The sequence below is a fragment of the Notolabrus celidotus genome, chromosome 22 (assembly GCF_009762535.1).
Source record: "Notolabrus celidotus isolate fNotCel1 chromosome 22, fNotCel1.pri, whole genome shotgun sequence".
NCBI classification, from domain to species: Eukaryota; Metazoa; Chordata; class Actinopteri; order Labriformes; family Labridae; genus Notolabrus; species Notolabrus celidotus.
In genome coordinates this window covers 6,879,385-6,897,321 of record NC_048293.1, presented here as the reverse complement: position 1 = coordinate 6,897,321, position 17,937 = coordinate 6,879,385, and the positions used below count along the sequence as shown (strand labels likewise).

Genomic DNA, 17,937 nt, shown 5'->3' with positions numbered 1-17,937 from the left:
AGGCGTAACAATCACACATGAATATTCATCACAGAGCAAAGAGTGGCAGAAGGTGAGATTGGCTTTAGAGTCAGCTCCTAAACCACCTATAATGTTATCAAACCATGATGCATCGAGCCTGCAGGGAGCTGATTACTGTTTGAGTATAGAGCGTATAGAGAGCCTTGTAAAACAGATATTTTCCCATCATCAGAAGTTTAATCAGATAAACATTTAAATAAGATAATGATGGTTAGATTGGCCAAGAAAAGAGTTCAAATTTTCCAAGTATGTAAATGGAAAACATAGCCTCTCATTATTCGAGAAGGCATAGAGTATTTAGATGTATGTCACCATCAATGTGCTAGAATCTCTGACACTGGAATTTTTATGGTATAATAATACTAGTAAAAAGAGTAAAATATGATTTTTACTTTTAAGTATTACTGTTAAAACTGTATTTTACAACATTAACAAACATTAAGGAAATTTCTATACAGCCTGCAACAATTTTCTAAAATAAATCATTTTTCATGTTCTGCTTCCTTTTGCACTTTGTAGGAAACTGTTTCAGAATAGGGAATAATTCATGCTGTTATGAGGCTTTAAGTTTACATGTTGAATCCAGGTGTAGCAGCATCACCAAGAGTACAATTTCAGTACGACACTACCGCTGACACTGTGCTTCTAAAAACTACCGGGCGGTGGTGGTAGATGCTTTCTTCTTGTTGGTTATATCCGGAGAAACCAGTGTCTCATACAGGGCGTGTCACTGTACATACTAGTTCCTAGAGCCCGCCTCTAACTGTATCTGATTGGCTGCTGCTTTTACTGTTTGGGAACTCTTTCTCTGATTGGACCACGCTCCTGCCGCTCAGCTTTGACAGACTCCACACTGCTAGCTGTGTCGAAAATGAAACTGGTTTGTGTGTGACTTGAGAGGGACTTATAACAAAAACGAAAACAAGACGGTTACAGAGAAAAATCTGCGTGTATTGACAGGTTCAACCCGGCACGGTGGAGGCGCAACAACCGAACGGTGAGGATTCCGTGTTGGGTGACGTTATTTTGGGAGGGAGGCAGGCCTGTGCTGTCAAACCACGACAATAACAACACCTGAATCAGTCCTCCTGTGCTAGCGTCTTACGTTGTAATGTTGTTGCTAATTAATTTGAAACAGCTAGCTAGCTACAGATCAGCGGTCTATTATTCATGTCTTTTGTGTGGGCTTGTGCTGTCCTGCATGCTGCCTCCGAATAGGAACATAGCATAAAGCCTTGTCCTAAAGTCTGCTGATGTCAAATATAACACTGTGAAAGGCAGCTTCAAGAAAAATGTCTCTTCCTTATTTTCAGCTGGGAATGTTGAGTCAACAGAGCTTGATAGGACGTACTGTACTTCAATGGAGGTAGGTAGCTTTACTGAAGCTAAGCCAATGGGTTGCTGTATGGCAGTGCATGTGGATGACAAGAGTTTGTATAGTTACCTGTTCATGAGTTGTGTTGTACCACTTCTTTCTCACCTACAGTGTAAACTACATTTGAAATCAGTGTCCATGGCATGTGTGTAATGACTGTAATGCATAAACTTGTATGTTCAGGGAAAAGGGTGGAGACACTAGCTGATGTTATATAATTGTGTATATGTGTAATTGGTACAATTGATGCTATTGTTTTATTAACTTAAATGTACACATTTGTATTAAACCCATGGCATGTTATATCCCCAAGTCTGTACAGTTGTAATCTATAGCTTCAAGTAGCACTTTAAAGATGAATCTGTTACTACAGCAAGAGAGTTGACACTTGTTGAGACACAAGTCTCTGTTAGTTACCCATTTTGGTTATGGTCACAGGTTTTAGTTGCAGTTAGTTTCAATTTAGTCACTTTGAGTCTTACTGAGGAGAGGCTGCAACATCAAAGGGCTTTACCACAAAAGTCTGCACCCCAGTTTTGTACTCCAACCCATCTGCAAACATTGTCACTGCATATTTCTTAGATCTTAATTCACAACAAATGTTGCAGTCCTTGTTTCACATCAACTGTCTAAAAATGTGGTGTGTTGTTGAATGCCTGCCAAATGGCACAAAATTTACACTCAGTGGTATTATACTTGATTAAACAACAGGTGCTGCTTATTTAATGACGTGTCAATTGAGTCGTCATACCTGTGCAAAACATCCAGTGGCATGTAAGAAATGCCCGGTGGTGATTATTACAAATTTAGATGAATTTTACTCTTTCATTGTCTGCTTTTATAACCCTTCTTCAGTGTGTTTTTACTCCAAAAACATCACTTATGTTGATATTCAAAGTAAGACTCAGTGAAGACTGTTGCCTGCCATGTTTGGAGTTTATAAGGGTCATAAAGAGTTGATTATTAACCATAATATGACGTCTAACCTTTGTCATTGTCCTCTTAAATCATCCTTTGTGTACTTTTTTCTTCTAAACATTCTTCTTCCGCCCGTCTCTGCCTCTACACTCTAGTTTGTAGCAGTGGGCTCAGTAACTTGGTGAGACCGAAGCTGCTGTCACCATGGCTCACTTTGACACAGAATACCAACGCCTGGAAGCGTCATACAGCGACTCTCCCCCTGGAGAGGAGAACCTGTTGATGCATGTGCCTGAAGGAGCCAAATGTATGACTATGCGCAAACAAATCACAAACAAATCATGATCACACAAACAGAAACACACCCTCCTCGTTTTACTCTGACAGTCACAACCAAGATCAGTACTAATTTGTATTACATCTTTTGCAGCCCAATGGCACCACATAGAAAATCTGGACCTGTTTTTCCAGAGAATATCCTTTTACATAATTTAAGCATGAATACTAATATGCTGCTCTGAGTTTCCATGTCATCCAACTGTGTGACGCTTTTAGCAAATGTAGGATGATCACTTCAGAAACATCTCCACTGTTCCTTAACATCTAATACGTATATAACCTGCACCAGAAGAATGGATTCACCTGTATGCTGATGGGAGAGATCTTTGAGCTTGTGTATGTATCCAGTCTGTCAAACATTGTGCATTTAAAAGTCTGACTGTTCAAGACTTGTTTACTGGTCTAGCTTTACATTGCTCTATGTTTCCTTAATGTGTGTTTCTATCCTTGTGTCTTTCTCCGTGCAGCCAGTTGCTGTTTGTGGTTGGCTTCACAGTGTTCTTAGCTAACTGTGTGGACTATGACATTCTCTTTGCCAACAAGTTTGTAAATCACACTGATTCCTCTAAAGTCACCCTGCCTGATGCCTTCCTCCCAGTGGATGTGTGCAGTGCACGGTGAGTGTGACATTGTATGTAGTTGGTGTTGCTTTTTTTTTTTTTTTTACATAGGAGCTACCGCTGTAATTTAACCCATTGCATTAATTGTGATTCAAGACGCATTATATGTGCCAAAAAAGTTACACACTTACCTTTTTGAATCATAGAGAATGGTCTTTTCTCTTTCAGTATCCGAGACAATGCATTTGTGATGTTCGTACTGACAATCTCCGGGGTTTTTTGGCTCCATCGCCTCATCAAATTCATCTACAATGTCTGCTGCTACTGGGAGATTCGATCCTTCTATATCAATGCACTCAAAATGACCATGGTGAGACAATATTACACTAGGGTCATCATTTTACATGTATTAGAGATTTGTTAAGTTGGAATTTTGTGCAACTAGTGAGATTAATAATAACAACACAGGATGAGTCATTTTGCTTTGACTTTCCCTTTGCTTTTTCTGTTCAGTCAGAACTCCCCTATGCGACATGGCAGGAGGTTCAGGCCAGGATAGTGGAGATTCAGAAGGAACACCAGATCTGCATCCATAAAAAAGAACTTACAGAGCTTGACATTTACCACCGCATCCTACGCTTTAAAAACTACATGGTGCGTCTGTTTGCAATGAAATGTTTACAATGTTTGTTTTCTCTGTTTTTTTTAAGCTCAGAGTTAATGCAGACTAACGTAGCTATGAGACTTTAAACTTGAGGCTTTCATCCTGTACTCCTTTAGGTTGCCATGGTGAACAAGTCACTCCTTCCTGTGCGATCTCGACTTCCTGTACTTGGGGACTATGTTTTCTACACCCGGGGTCTTAAATACAACTTTGAACTTATCTTCTTTTGGGGGCCAGGTGTGTCTACGTATTATTTCTATCTGTTGGAAGCACACTTAAGTTTATTTTCCTGTTTTCTGAGGTTTACAATTACAAATGACTCTTACCTTAACCCCCCATTGTTGTTTCCTCTCTGCAGGCTCTCTGTTTGAGAACGAGTGGAGCCTGAAATCAGAGTATAAGCGAGGAGGTAACAGGCTGGAGCTTGCAGACAGGCTAGCATCCCGTATTCTGTGGATTGGGATTGCCAATCTGCTGCTGTGTCCAGTCATTCTGGTGTGGCAGATCCTCTATGCCTTCTTCAGTTACACAGAGGTAAGTGGATTAGCTGCATGTACAAACTTTAAACAATCCTCTCTGTAATTAAGGGCCCTATTGACATTCACTTTTGTTGTAGGTGATCAAACGGGAGCCTGGTTCTCTGGGGGCGAGATGCTGGTCTCTGTATGGTCGATGTTACCTGCGTCACTTCAATGAGTTGGATCATGAGCTTATGTCACGCCTCAGCAAAGGCTACAAGGTAAGAATATCTCCTGCCAATATTTTATTCCCTTAAGTTTAATAACTCTCTAACCATTCATTGCATGTGGTGTTATTGTTCCTTTGTTTGTGTTTCATTCAGGCTGCATCCAAGTACATGAACTGTTTTCTCTCGCCCCTGCTGACGGTGGTTGCCAAAAATGTAGCGTTTTTTGCCGGCTCCCTTCTGGCTGTGCTCATCGCCCTTACCATTTATGATGAGGACGTTCTTGCAGTAGAGCATGTGCTCTCATCAATCACCCTCCTCGGAGTGTGTATAACAGTCTGCAGGTAGGCTGGACCTATCTATCTAATTATTCCTTTTCAAAATGTATATTTTGGTGATATTTTCATGAGGTATTAAATAATAAATGATAATGTGTATATGTAATTCTATAGTTATGTCACTGGAGCAATGATGTTCAATTGCAAACATTAAAGACAGATGTTTTATGTGAAACGGCGACACAAGAAAAGATGAGACCACTTGAAAGCCAAGGCTGTCACCCATGAGCCTTTTCTTTATTACCCACTTTAAAGCTGCCCAGAATTGTAATCCCTTTAATTTTCTCGGGCAGCTTACTCTGGCGAGTATAAGGGGGTTTCTTTCCTCAAGCAGCTCAACTTTTTGAAGCCTGCTGATTGCTCAAGATTGAAGTATTATTGAAGTATTTGGGGAAATTCTCACGTACTGCGCTGTGAAGAAAAATAAAGGTCTGTCAGTGTGAATCTGCTCTCAACATTTTAAGACTCTTGGTCACAGGGGAAGTCGGGTTTCATTTGACAGGATTGATTTGGGATTTGTTCCGAGAAATCCTCTTGAAGGGGGTTTTATTTTAACAGACTTGTCAATTACATTTTCCCAGAGTTGTTCAATCTTTCCACCTTTCTCTCTGTCTTCCTCTCATTTCAGATCATTCATACCTGATAAGCACATGGTGTTTTGTCCTGAGCAGCTGCTGCGGGTTATCCTGGCTCATATTCATTACATGCCTGACCACTGGCAGGGTAACGCACACAGATATGAGACCCGTGACCAGTTCTCCCAGCTCTTCCAGTACAAAGCAGTGAGTATGGATTCCAAAGTGGGTTTAAAAGCAAGACGCAAATCAATTATGGGGGGATACTGGTCAGCACAGTGATGGACTGTCTCTAGTCTTTCTGACCATTCAACACGCATTGCATCACATTCACCCATTCACACTTTAACATACTGATGGCAGAGGCTGCTATGTAACGCACCCATCAGTATTAATTAACCCCATTCACACATTGCTGCTATTGAAGCTATCATAAACGTAGCAGTTGTACATTTGCTGCTTCTACTTTTATGAGTCAGTCTGCCTGCTTCAAAAACAGACCTGTATTTATTTTGGAATATACTCTCCAAACATCTATTTTTATTTTGGTGTATTTTTTTAGACAATATCCAGGCACACACATTTTTTTTTCAGAAAGCAGAGCATTACCCACATCACATTATTTGTATTCATATCTCACATAGAGAGCAGTAAAAACATTGATTCTGCTTTTGCTTTATTGCAAATCTACTGAGGAAAGAGGGCTTTTCATTCCACACTGAAAAGCGGCCTTTAGTAACTTTAAGTACCTCCACTCCTAGCGTGTCCCAGCTGGTGGCAATTTGAATCTTTAATCTTCGAGTCTCGGATGTTCCTTAAGATTTCAATAATGTATTACCCATTCTGACTTATAAATCTGAGTGAGTAAACCTTTTATGTGCCCGCTGAGCCCTACTCTGCTCCCGGAGTGTACAGTGTTAGCCTCTTCCCTTCTGTTTTCCTCCAGGTGTTTATTCTAGAGGAGCTGCTGAGTCCGGTGGTCACTCCCATCATCTTGATCTTCTGTCTGAGGAGGAAGTCTCTGGAAATCATTGATTTCTTCAGGAACTTCACTGTGGAGGTGATCGGAGTGGGAGACACTTGCTCCTTTGCTCAGATGGACATCAGGCAGCATGGACACCCTGCGGTACGTGATTTAACATTATCAGCAAACACAGATTGTAACAGACTTTTAAATATTTGAATAAAGTCCTATTTTATAGATTAAGTTATGTGTGTTTGTGGCTGACTCTCTTTTTACACTTTGTAGTGGATGTCGGAGGGAAAAACAGAGGCATCGATCTACCAACAGGCAGAGGATGGGAAGACAGAGTTATCTCTGATGCACTTTGCCATCACCAACCCCCAGTGGCAGCCTCCCCAGGAGACTACACACTTCATCAGCCAGCTGAAAGAACGAGTTCACAGAGAGGCCACAGCGGCTTCAGACACACATCCACTCTCACTATCGGAGTCTGAGGTACATTTATAAACAAATATTTATTTTAAAATCGCACAGTGGTCATAAGTTAAATTTCGACACATTAGTAGAGGTCAAATTGAGTTCTTTTTTGCTCTTTCTTTGTCTTACAGCCAAGGAGCCTCATTGCAAACCTCCTAGCGGGTCCCTCCACGGTGAACTCGGTCCATTTTGGCAGGGACAGCTCTTTGACAAATCACACAGCAGCTGGCCTAAGTGATGGGGCGTCTGCGTTGCGCTCCCTTTCTCCTATCAGCAGCAGTCTTCACCTGAGAGGCAGTTTGAGTGCAGCTCACAGGGCAGCTGGACACACTTCAACCATGAGCAGAGCAATGACTGGCTCTGGGTAGGAAAATTCTACTTTTCCTTAACTCAGTTCCTCAACCCTGAATTTTAACTTACCTGCAGGGTTAAAATGTAGCTCCATGTTTGATAGGCTTTATCACATAAGATAGTTTGAACCCTTATTTGTTTTCACTATTCACCGAGCTGTTCTCATTCCCTTAGCAGAGTAACCTCCTCTTCATGTTCTTATTTTATCCACATTCTCCTTTCAATAGGACGGATGCTCGGACTGTGAGCTCAGGCAGCAGTGCGTGGGAGGGTCAACTCACCAGTTTGATCCTGTCAGAGTACGCCTCCACTGAAATGAGCATCCATGCTCTTTACATGCATGAGGTAATTGTGTGCGAGAAAAAAATCAAAGTCATTTTTCTGACATGGAATCCAATTTAACCATCCTTCTTCATTTTTGTTTTCTCCTTGTAGCTGCACAAGCAGCAGTCCCGTGGCGAGCTATCCCGCCACACGTGGCACAGGCAGGAGAGCGACGAAAGTAGTGACAGCGTCCCCGATGAAGTGAGGAGCGAACCCAACACTCAGTCCAGAAATTTGCCTCGCTCACACACTTTCCCCACCGTAGTTCCCAGTCCCAGTGCCATTCCTACATCAGCATCAGCAAACAGCAGTACAACCATGTACCAGGAGAGAGCGTCATCACAAAGCAGCAGCCAGAGGCGCCACAGTGGACCCACCACAGGTACATACATTTTTTATTCTCTTCACATGCATTGGAGCAGAATACACATTTAGTCGTCTGCAGCTTTTTCATGTCACCTTTTGATATCAACTGAGCTCTCCTGGGGTGAAAACAAAAGAAAGCACCAGATACCACGCAGTGAAAATGAGCCCTCTTTCTTTCTGTTTTCAGACCCTTCTGGTGCAGGGGGGAAAGTAGTAAGGTCTGCCCGTGTCCCCATGGGAGGCTGGGCAGAGGAGGGTCAGGCAGCACCACGACAACATGAACCAGTCCCAGAGGAGAGCTCGGAGGATGAAATGCCTCCTCACATACACAAGGTGGACGCTGTTTATGTGGAGACTGATTTAAAGTTCCCTTGTTCGAATTGCAAGTAATTAACCATTTCTGCTCTCTTCTCTCTCTTTAGATTACATAACAAAGTCCTGTTTCAGCTTCTAACCCTCCTGACCCTCCGGAGAGGAAACACACATTCCCATATTGACTGCTTCTTTATCCAGGATTGAATATCAGTCAACAATAAGGTGGATGTGATCCTAGCTGCTACGATCAACTCCTCAGAGATACTATATGACTTGCTAAATGCCTAGATAGGCAGATAGGGTGTTCTCCTGAATTTGTGTACAGATGATGACCAGCAGGATCAAGTAACTTCTTATAGCCATGCTGTTTTTGCACATATTGAAAGTCCAATTGTGGCTGTGATGTAAACAAAAATGTAGTCACATCAGCCTGAGGGATCTCTGAACTTTGCCACTGTAGAAAAAATACAAAACAATTTGCCCAAAATGTGAACACAATAATTCAAATTGTGCAATCTAGTTCCCTCTTTTAGAAGTCTGTATGGTGTAAACAGGAAAATTCGAAGAATGTATGTCTGTCTAACAAATGCAGAATTCAACAAATTGTATTCAGAAAGATTCAGATAACACACAGACTTTCATTGTTATATGTGTTCTTTTACCAATTATAGGAGGCTGTAGATTCTCACCTGTGCTCTGTATTACAGCTTGCAGTCTGCCTCTTGCAAAACAAGAAGGCCTGACTTAGTATAGATTCATCTTATACTTTTACAGTGAAGCATTTCAATCCTTAAGATGTTTATTTAACCTCTGTATTTATTGCATTACAAAGTTCATGTGGTTTTGTAACATTTTAATTTTCTCAGCCTGGCTCCTTTTCCTGATGGACTTAGGTTAGGAGGATAATCTTACAACACAACCCGGTATTCTTCACACACATGCACTTTGTAAATAAATAGTTCCAGGTGAACTTGCAGTCATCATTCAGAGGATTTAATTATTCAAATTTACACAATTATAAAGCCAACATTTTGATTTGTTGTTAGAGATGCTGTATGCAAGCACAGTAATATTATATAACCAATGTGTTAGTCTTTACCGTTCATTAATCTTTAATAGACTTGCAAAAGGGGACTTCAAACAAACAAGGCTGTTTGTTAACTCCTGTGCCATACTAAAAGCCCTCAAGCACAAGTGCATGACCATTATTCATACATTGTTTTAAAGAGTAGTAGAAACACTTCTAACAATGAGGATCACATCACAATCGTTCACATCGTGTTGACTTAACAGCATGACTTTCCAAGTTTTTCTGTTATTTAGCAACAATTCTGTCAGAGAATTATGCACTTTAATGGTTTGTAAATGCAGAGGGTATCACTTGTTTGTATTTGTATGCTGTCATGTATAAATATTTTTTAAATAATTTTATTTATCAAAGGGATGTGCCATGGTGATAGACGGTTGTGTCTCAAGGTAAGCACTGTTTTACTGGAAGCAGTGTGGTAACGTTTGATTAAAAGTGATTATGCTCGGGGTTTTTGCTGTTTGTTTTATAAATACTGTAAAATTCCCGTTTGTACAGCTGTAAATTCATCCATTAAAGAAAATGAAATGACTTGTGTGTGTTCAAGGAGGTATCGAATAGGAGTGGTGGACAGTAACAAAGTAAATGTACTTGAGTACTGTACTTAAGTACATTTTTGAGTATGTGTACTTTACTTGAGTATTATTTTTGGGGGAAACATTACTTTTACTCCCCTACATTCAGAAGACAATTATTGTACTTTTCACTCCACTACATTTCTATCAATGCTCTTGTTACTCACTACTTGAGCTTTGAAGTCAGCTCATGAATGTCCTTCTCTTTTCTGAAAACTGATCCCACAGTTGAACGTGGAGCAAACACAGAGCAAATTTCGGTCAGATCAGACAGTTCATGTAGAGGTGTTAATGATGGCTTTAATTCTCCACCTGAGCACCCATGGCCATATCTTCAGTCCGTGTTAGAGGTTTTTGAAATGAAGAATGATACATATCGTTTGAAATGTTCTCCCTGTTTCCCACTCTGCCCAAACATACAAACATTCACTGTCCAACCTGAGAAAGTGTGTTGAGCTGCATAACATTTGTTTCATTCCAAATGAACATTTCAAACTAAGTTGTCTGTGCTTTGAGTTACTAAGTTTCTGTTTTTATTCCATGGTATAGTTTTTAGAGATTTCAAATAATGGTTTCTAAATAAACATAATGTAACAGAATATACTCCTATGTATTCTTGAATGCACTTATGTATTGTGAAAATGCAATGTGTTAAGATTGTTTTAAAAGTACTTTGAATACTTGAGTATTTTTAAAAACAAGTACTCCAGTACTTTAACTCAAGTAATAATCTGACAGAGCAACTTTCACTTGTATAGGAGTAATATTTGACATTGAATATCTATATTTTGACTAAAGTAATGCAGCTGTGTACTTTGTCCACCACTGGATACGATAAGTGGCCGAGATGCTGCTAGCTGTTGACATCATACAGCCAGCATACACGTTTTGGTAGGTAGCTAACAAGCCAGCAACATATGCGTACCAGAGTTACTGGGATCGAAACCATCTCAGTTACAGTAATAAACGTACATTACACTAGTTTAATCTGTTCACATACGAATATTTTTAGTCACTGTAAAACCACGTCTCACAGGGCCCGGATAGCTCAGTCGGTAGAGCATCAGACTTTTAATCTGAGGGTCCAGGGTTCAAGTCCCTGTTCGGGCGTCAGATTTTTCCTTTCTTATTCATTTTATCGGGAGCCGGCCATTTTTTGGGCTCCACAGGTTAGAGTTCGAATCCCCCTCAAGACCATCGATTTGTTTCAGATGCTCCGATAAACTGATAGTTACCTTACACACTTTAGAAAACAAGTTTCTTTCAATAGTAGGTCAAAAAAAATTTGGGTTGTATTTCAACTGCATAAAATAAACGGATTGCTTTTGCTCTGCAAACTTACCAAGACTCTGTAGTCACTCACATGTATGAAAGTTTTACTCAAGTTTAGCTGTGAACTGTCGACAAAACACCTTCAAATTGTGGAGAAAAAAACATCAAATGTAGGCCTACTGCAGTTTGAACAGAACAATGAATGAATGGAACATAAGTATATTATTTCTGGGCATTATGCACAAGTTTTAATTCAACCATGTCATCATAAATCTAATTTTAAGTCTGAATAAGTAACAGTGTCACTTAATAAAGCATTTTATGTGTTGGACTTGAAATATCTGTTATGAAAACAGGCCTCATTGGAGAGACACACATCTGTTATAGAAAGGCTTTAAATATCTAATTCACCTGAGCTCTTGACATTTTGAGTCACACAGACTTCGTGCTGTGTGTTGGAATTCGTGCGAAAGCCAAACATTGTTTTCCACAGGACGCACAACATAGGTTTACAACATAGGTGTACAACTGGCAACTAACTCTACAAAACGACTGAGTTTTTATTCTAAAACTTATGTGTTAAACTCAGATACAAGATAATCCCTGAAATATATTTTCTTTTTCTTTGACACTGGTACAAAAAAAATCCACTGAAAATACTAGGGACCTTAGGAAAAACATTCCTCATTGTTAAAAAACGTATTATAGTTATATTCCCATAGAAACGCCAGGATAATTCACTTTCAAAACATAGAGGTACGCGGAGGTGTGTTTTCCATTGGCCTGCTCTGATTGGCTGCAGAAGCCATCAATCTAAGATTGTGGACAGGAAACATCCGTTTGGAGGAGGTTAATTTTCAAGTGATGCAGAATTCATTGGCTGAGACTGGGGGTGTCACGATCTGATTGGTCCATTTATTCAAGAAATCTCAATAAGGGCGGAGCTGAGCTTGCTTGGCGGCCATACTGAATATTATCTGTTGACAGTTGTATATGAAGGAAGCTTAAAGATTTTATTAGACAACTTGAGCCAAAAGTGAAGGCGTGTTGTGATTTTTAGTCTAACGAGGACGCATGTCCTAAACTTTTTATGGTTTGTTTTAAAACAAGAGATGGATGAAGATGAACGGCAGAGGAAACTAGAAGCTGGGAGAGCTAAGGTTTGTTGCTAACATGTAACGCACGTTAATACTGAATGCTAGCAATTAGCGCCAGCTAGCAAGCTAGTTCTTTTGTCATACATCTGCGCTTGTTCACTGCGGGCTAAACTTATCTGATGATTGTAAGTTCTGATGTTTAGCTCAGTTTGTTTTTAAATTGGAGGCACTGGTAGCTTTACTCGTTGGCCGCGCATTTGTCGCGGGTAAATCAGTTGCCTGGCTGCACAGAGCTAAAGTAAATAACATTTCTGGACTAGTTCAGTCGGCCAATGACTTAAAACCCCAGTATTCACTGAAGTTAAGGCAGAGGTATGCACACATTCAAAAGATGAATGAGCTTTGTAACCTGGATTCTTTGCCCTTTTACATTTGCCAAGGAGTTAGTTTCCAACTGCATGAAGACACGATGCAGGTGCATCCGATATTTTTCGAGTGTTCTTTCTAAAGTCTTTTGAAGGCCTATACTTGGCTTAACTTAGATGTAGTTACTGACTTTTCTACTTGGCGAAAATAATCTATTTTCAACCTCGTAATCAAGAGTATTGATCAACAGCCATAAACTTTTTTTGAAGTAAGTATTAGAAAACAACTTTACAGCTGTAAACTTTGCCTAATAAATGGGACTTTACAAGAGTGCTGTGGGTACTTTGGCATACTCTTACAAGCTGAACCCTTAAATCTCGTATTCGCAATACCAAAGTTTAATATTAGACACTAACCATTCTAATGATACTTTTTTAAAGCTACATACAGCTGTCTAAACAGGTTTATCAAGTTGTGCATAAAATACAAGGCCTTTTTGGTGATTGTTTAATCATAAAAGAGACTCTTTTGCATACTTTGCATTCTGTGATTATTGCTAAAAAAGAAAAGCAAGTGGAAGAGCAGCTGTTTGCAATTCAATATGAAGCCCTTTTACTTATGGTCCAATAATCACGAATGGCCTTCCCTGTGTTTACATCAGGCCACATTGTCTGAAAAGCAGATGTCAAACTGGGTCACCTGTGCTGAGAAGCTTCTTACATTGCATTACCTAGATATGGTTAATAATCTTAAACACATGACGGAGGTATATCAGTATTGATGCATGATTCTAAATAACTCCAATTTATTACTGATGTTCCTTATGACAGAAATCCTCCACCATGCCACGAAACAAATCCGTAAGTATAGAAACGGGTGCATAGGAGGAAAAATCTGACGTGGGATCTCGGACACTTCTCTCTTTTCTTTTGGTCTTCTTGCAATTTGGGTTGTTTCTTTTAGACTGGGCAATAAAGGGTTTCTTCTACTTCTGTACACTTTTGAGATTTAAGCCCTCTGCTTCTAAAAGGGCTTTCAGATTATTAACTTAAAGTGAATCACTTTTTCTTCAATATTTTAAATTCCAAGTGTTGTATGCCCTGCTCACACTGTCATGCAGTACACCCTCCATCAGGTGGTGCAGTAAGCCTGTAGGACTTGGTTAGCTTGTATATGTCGCACAATCTCCCATGAATAGTGTTGCTATGGTAATGCCGTGCTGTCAGTTGCCTTTACTGTGTGCAATGCATCAGAAAGCTTTCCAGAAAACATGCTACACAACCTAGACACACAGAAAAACACATACATATACTTAAGAACAATACAAATCATGAGGCGAATGGATGTTGACATGGTTGTGACCACAGTAGCAGCGTTCAGCAGACCATCTGTAACATCTGATGGGGCCAGAATGAGCTTAAGCCAGGGTGTTTGTCAGATCCTCAGTGGTGCAGAAGTGGCCTTGGGCAAAACACAGCTCATCTGCTTAATGTGCATTTCTGAGATGTTGTGGCAGGCAGAGGCGGCGAACACTGTGATGAAAGAACTATAAGTTAAGGGTGGGGTTTGAAGTCATTATGAGTATGAAAGCTTATGAGAAATGTGAGGTAGGAGAGTTTAGTGTTTGATTGTACAAAGCTTGTACCTGGTTTAAGAAAAAAAGTGTTTGTTGAAGGTTGCATTGTGTGGTTCTAAATAAGAGTGCAAATCAAACCCTTACGATGTGGCTTTATGAGCAGTCTTGTTGCATGTCATCAGAATGCACATGCTCTAATGCACATGCGTATGAATCATCAAACAAAGCAACAAGTAACTCTCTCATGGCCATGCAATCTCAAATGGAAATGAGCTGTGCATGCACACATGGATGCTGTTCGCCACACACAGAGCTCTGTCTCCTCCTCTCCGTGTTAACGCATCTCCCTGTCTCCACCCTCCTCACTTAGTCTAGACACATGCCATCCACTCTCCAGCGTTTGTGGATTTCACTGCACTCTATACGCTGGCCGTGGCAGGGAGTTTAAGGGAGGATGAGAGGGTTGGCACAGTGTGTGGGTCCCTTCAGTCCGCGAGAGCATCTTCTGGACACCAGAACTAAACTGCCCTGATAAGGAGGAGCTGACAGACGTGACCACCAGCAAGAGAGGGAGCCGCCGGTAGAGTGTCAGTTATTGATGTAGAGCTTTATGAGGGTCCCTGTCACAATGTCAGCTGCTGTAATCTGATTTAAGCTGCTTAAAGAAGAGAGACTGGCGGAAAGAGAGAGAGAGAGGCGGATATTAAAAAATGCAGGAGGAGTGTTTTGCAGAGAGTTGGATTTGCACAAACAGTCCCTCTGGAATTCTAAATATCTAGTGTCAGAATTGGAGATTACGTTTTTCTACATGTTTGAGCTTTTCAGCGTCTGATTTTTTTTGTTTTTTTATTTTTTATCCTTAAGCGATTACACGGATAACTCTTTGTTTCTTCGAGGTTTAACTGTCTGTCTTTTTCTCCGTGCTGAGAACCGGAAAGTTTTGGAGATGGATGTCTGCTCTTCTTCTTTCTGTAACCTTGTGCTGATTCTGCTCTGCTGAGAAGTTGTCCAATATATGTCACTAAAATCTGCCCTTCTCATGGGTTTGACACAGCTCTCTAGAGACTTGAGAATATTTAGCATCACCTCATTCTGAACTTCTCAGGCTGTGGTGTATTCTGGGTTTGAGTCTGGGATTTCTTCTTGCTTCACTGGGCACTGTCTTTTTTATTTTTGTTACACAACCCTGACTCTTCAAAATGACAGCTGCCAATCTCTTTTGTTTTCTTCAACGGGGATTATCAAGGACCTTAACACAAATGTAGTTACACTAATTCGATGATTGCACAAGGTTTTAATTCTTTTTTGTTTTTTTCTACGCTGAGAAGAATCTGGACTCGAGTTCTCTCTCACCCTTGACCCCTGAGCTTCACCATGCTGTTGGTGTGGTGGTGCTCAGTGGTCCTGACTTACGTATCCATCTACCTCTCGCTGTCATTCCTGCGCAGCTTGCTAGCTTCAGACAGAAGCGGGCGAAAGGCGACTGTGCGGGGGCGCCGAAAAAGACGCAGAAGAGGAAGGGCCAGAATGACGCGCAGAATGACGGCGCGGCGCAAGACCGTCACGTAGAGCCGGCTCTTCCTTCAGCTAAGGACAAGGAGCTGAACAACAAGACCAACCATGAGGTGCACATCCCACTGCATACAGACCACCAGTTACTGATGACACTGAAGAAGTCTGATTCATGTAGACTTTAGTTTAATTGAAACAGTTTATAATCTGGTAATTTGCCCCACATTAATGACTTTATTGCGTGATATTACTTCAGACTATTCACAGGTCAAACACCCTGACCTCCACTATGTGTCTAATTTTGTTTGCTCTCTAACAAGTGGTCCGTGCCCCCTGCTCAGTAAACATACATTACAGAAATGGGTCACTAACCATCATGTTGCCTGTAGGGCATGCTGCCATAGCAACCTGGCCAGGATTAACAGTGGAACTATTTGCTGGCTTTCCCAAACGGAAAGTTCAGCCACAACTTCAAATGCAAATGTTTGCGGCACATGTTTAGTTGCACTGGCATATTCTTTACTTTATCGTGCAAAGCTGAAAATTGTTCTGATTTAATCCTCAAACTATGAACTATCTCAGGAACCCCAGAAGCCGGAGAAATCAAAGGTTGAGAAAAACCAACGACGGAAGGATCAGGCCCCTGATCCAGAGCAGAGCCTGCGCCCTGTGGAAGATGGTAGAGAAGAGGAGCTCGTGGCAGTCACTGGGAAAGAGCAGCTTAAGGTATACACAGTTTGATATGTCATTTTTTATAAAGCACTTTGAAGCATGTGACTAAAATGCTGTTTTGAAACTCAACTGAGCCTCAGTGTGTCTTGAGATGACAAGCTTAAGAAGAGGATTGGTTCAGTGTCATGAATGCATAGTTGGTGTTATAATCCTTGGCTTTAAATTCACTGTGTAGAAACTGGAGTCTGAAACTATTCAGAGATGCTGTTAACACACCAATTTGCTGTGTATTTGTTTTGTTGTATGGATCAACATGTCTACATATATATTACATTTTTACTCTTAGACGATGACCGTCTTGTTATGGTATCTCTCTGAGTGTTAGGATGTGTGTGTCTGTTCTGTGTCATCATCAACCCATGGGGAATGTAACTCAGTGTTTCTGCATGGCTGCACTGATGTGAGGATACAGCATATTTCATCTTCTGCAGTGGGAGGCATTTTAAGCGGTGTCTCCAGCTGTGAAGATGTTGTAGCAGATTTAAAATCACATTTTGTAAATTTAAGGCTTTAAATTGGTATCAAATTATGTTTTACCTGTTACATTCAGAAACACAAGTCCTAACTTCAATCAATTAATCAGACTTTATTTGTAAAGCAATTTTCATACAACGTAGTGTAACACAAAGTGCTGTACATAAAGAGAAATTGATAGAAATAAAATAAAAATAGAAAAAATAAGCAATCCATAAGACCCTATTCACTCCCACCCTCAAAATGTTCTGAATACAAGACTCAATTAAAACAGGACAATTAATAAATAGATACATTAAAATCTGTTCCAAGTGAATCTTCATATGTATCACTATACACCCTCTCTGTGCTTTTCCTTGAATAAAATGCTGAAGGAAATAGTGACACAGAAAAAAGCTAAAAACAAGAGCTGAGTTGAAGAAAAGCTATAATCAGGCCTTAATAAGGAAACACTGAAGGTACCGTATAATGTTGAAATTGAAATAGAAAGCAAAGACAAACAAATTGGAGGTAATAAACAAGATAATAGGACAATAAGACATAATCCATAAAAATCTACTAAAACAAAATAAAAGTTAGATAAAAAACATTTAAATGAATTATTAAAATATTAAAAAAGACCATAGTAATACAATTAAAATAAGGCAGTGTGTGAGGCATTGAAATACAACATTTTAAACTTAATAAAATGTTAATAAACTAACATAAGATAAATAACTCTTTGTTGCAAGAGAGACTAAAAAGGTAGGAATTGAGTTTAAAAAAAAAAAAAAGTGTATATATTTTTTTAGAGAGCGGTGGAGCAAATAGTCGAAGCTAGGAGTCAAACCAAGGACTATAGCCTCTGTATATGGGGTGCGCTCAGACCACTGGTGTCTCTAAAATGTTGATATTCTGTGCAGCCCTCAGATCTTCAGGTAGGCTGTTCCACAGACGTGGGCGGTAATGATGAAAAGCTGCCTCACTGTGGGCTA

The 17,937-nt window shown here is 40.2% G+C and overlaps 2 protein-coding genes and 1 non-coding gene across 8 annotated transcripts in view; all 3 read left to right on the top strand.

The window, feature by feature from the left end:
* The first annotated feature begins 836 nt into the window (after positions 1-836).
* On the top strand, positions 837-9,890 carry atg9a (ATG9 autophagy related 9 homolog A (S. cerevisiae)). Its single transcript, XM_034675770.1, has 20 exons — positions 837-1,018; positions 1,335-1,387; positions 2,470-2,621; positions 2,745-2,788; positions 2,925-2,989; positions 3,121-3,270; positions 3,442-3,583; positions 3,727-3,867; positions 3,994-4,114; positions 4,236-4,411; positions 4,494-4,616; positions 4,719-4,906; positions 5,529-5,682; positions 6,422-6,601; positions 6,725-6,934; positions 7,048-7,280; positions 7,495-7,612; positions 7,703-7,973; positions 8,145-8,290; positions 8,380-9,890. Exons 3-20 carry the CDS (start codon positions 2,519-2,521, stop codon positions 8,386-8,388), a joined length of 2,574 nt encoding a protein of 857 aa, XP_034531661.1. The 5' UTR covers positions 837-1,018; positions 1,335-1,387; positions 2,470-2,518; the 3' UTR covers positions 8,389-9,890.
* Positions 9,891-10,971: 1,081 nt separating this feature from the next.
* trnak-uuu lies at positions 10,972-11,044 on the top strand. The gene has a single exon. It is a non-coding gene; the product is annotated as a tRNA-Lys (tRNA).
* Positions 11,045-12,154: 1,110 nt separating this feature from the next.
* Positions 12,155-17,937, top strand: part of pcnt (pericentrin) — a 38,559-nt gene continuing 32,776 nt past the window's right edge. For 4 of the 6 annotated variants that reach the window (XM_034674601.1, XM_034674597.1, XM_034674598.1 and 1 more), the window contains exons 1-4: positions 12,169-12,366; positions 13,500-13,529; positions 15,694-15,870; positions 16,340-16,483. In XM_034674601.1, coding sequence (XP_034530492.1) covers positions 12,319-12,366; positions 13,500-13,529; positions 15,694-15,870; positions 16,340-16,483 — 399 coding nt within the window. In that variant the 5' untranslated portion in view covers positions 12,169-12,318. Of the gene's footprint in view, positions 12,367-13,499; positions 13,530-15,693; positions 15,871-16,339; positions 16,484-17,937 lie in introns of all 6 variants that reach the window. The other 2 variants (XM_034674600.1, XM_034674599.1) reach the window with 1 other exon arrangement.

Bases quoted from the DNA above. Each gene is read 5' to 3' on its own strand.
- atg9a (XM_034675770.1), top strand. From the start codon at position 2,519: ATGGCTCACTTTGACACAGAATACCAACGCCTGGAAGCGTCATACAGC. The intron at 3,584-3,726 runs GTGAGACAATAT...TTTTCTGTTCAG, and splicing joins ATGCACTCAAAATGACCATG to TCAGAACTCCCCTATGCGAC. The intron at 6,602-6,724 runs GTACGTGATTTA...TACACTTTGTAG, and splicing joins GGCAGCATGGACACCCTGCG to TGGATGTCGGAGGGAAAAAC.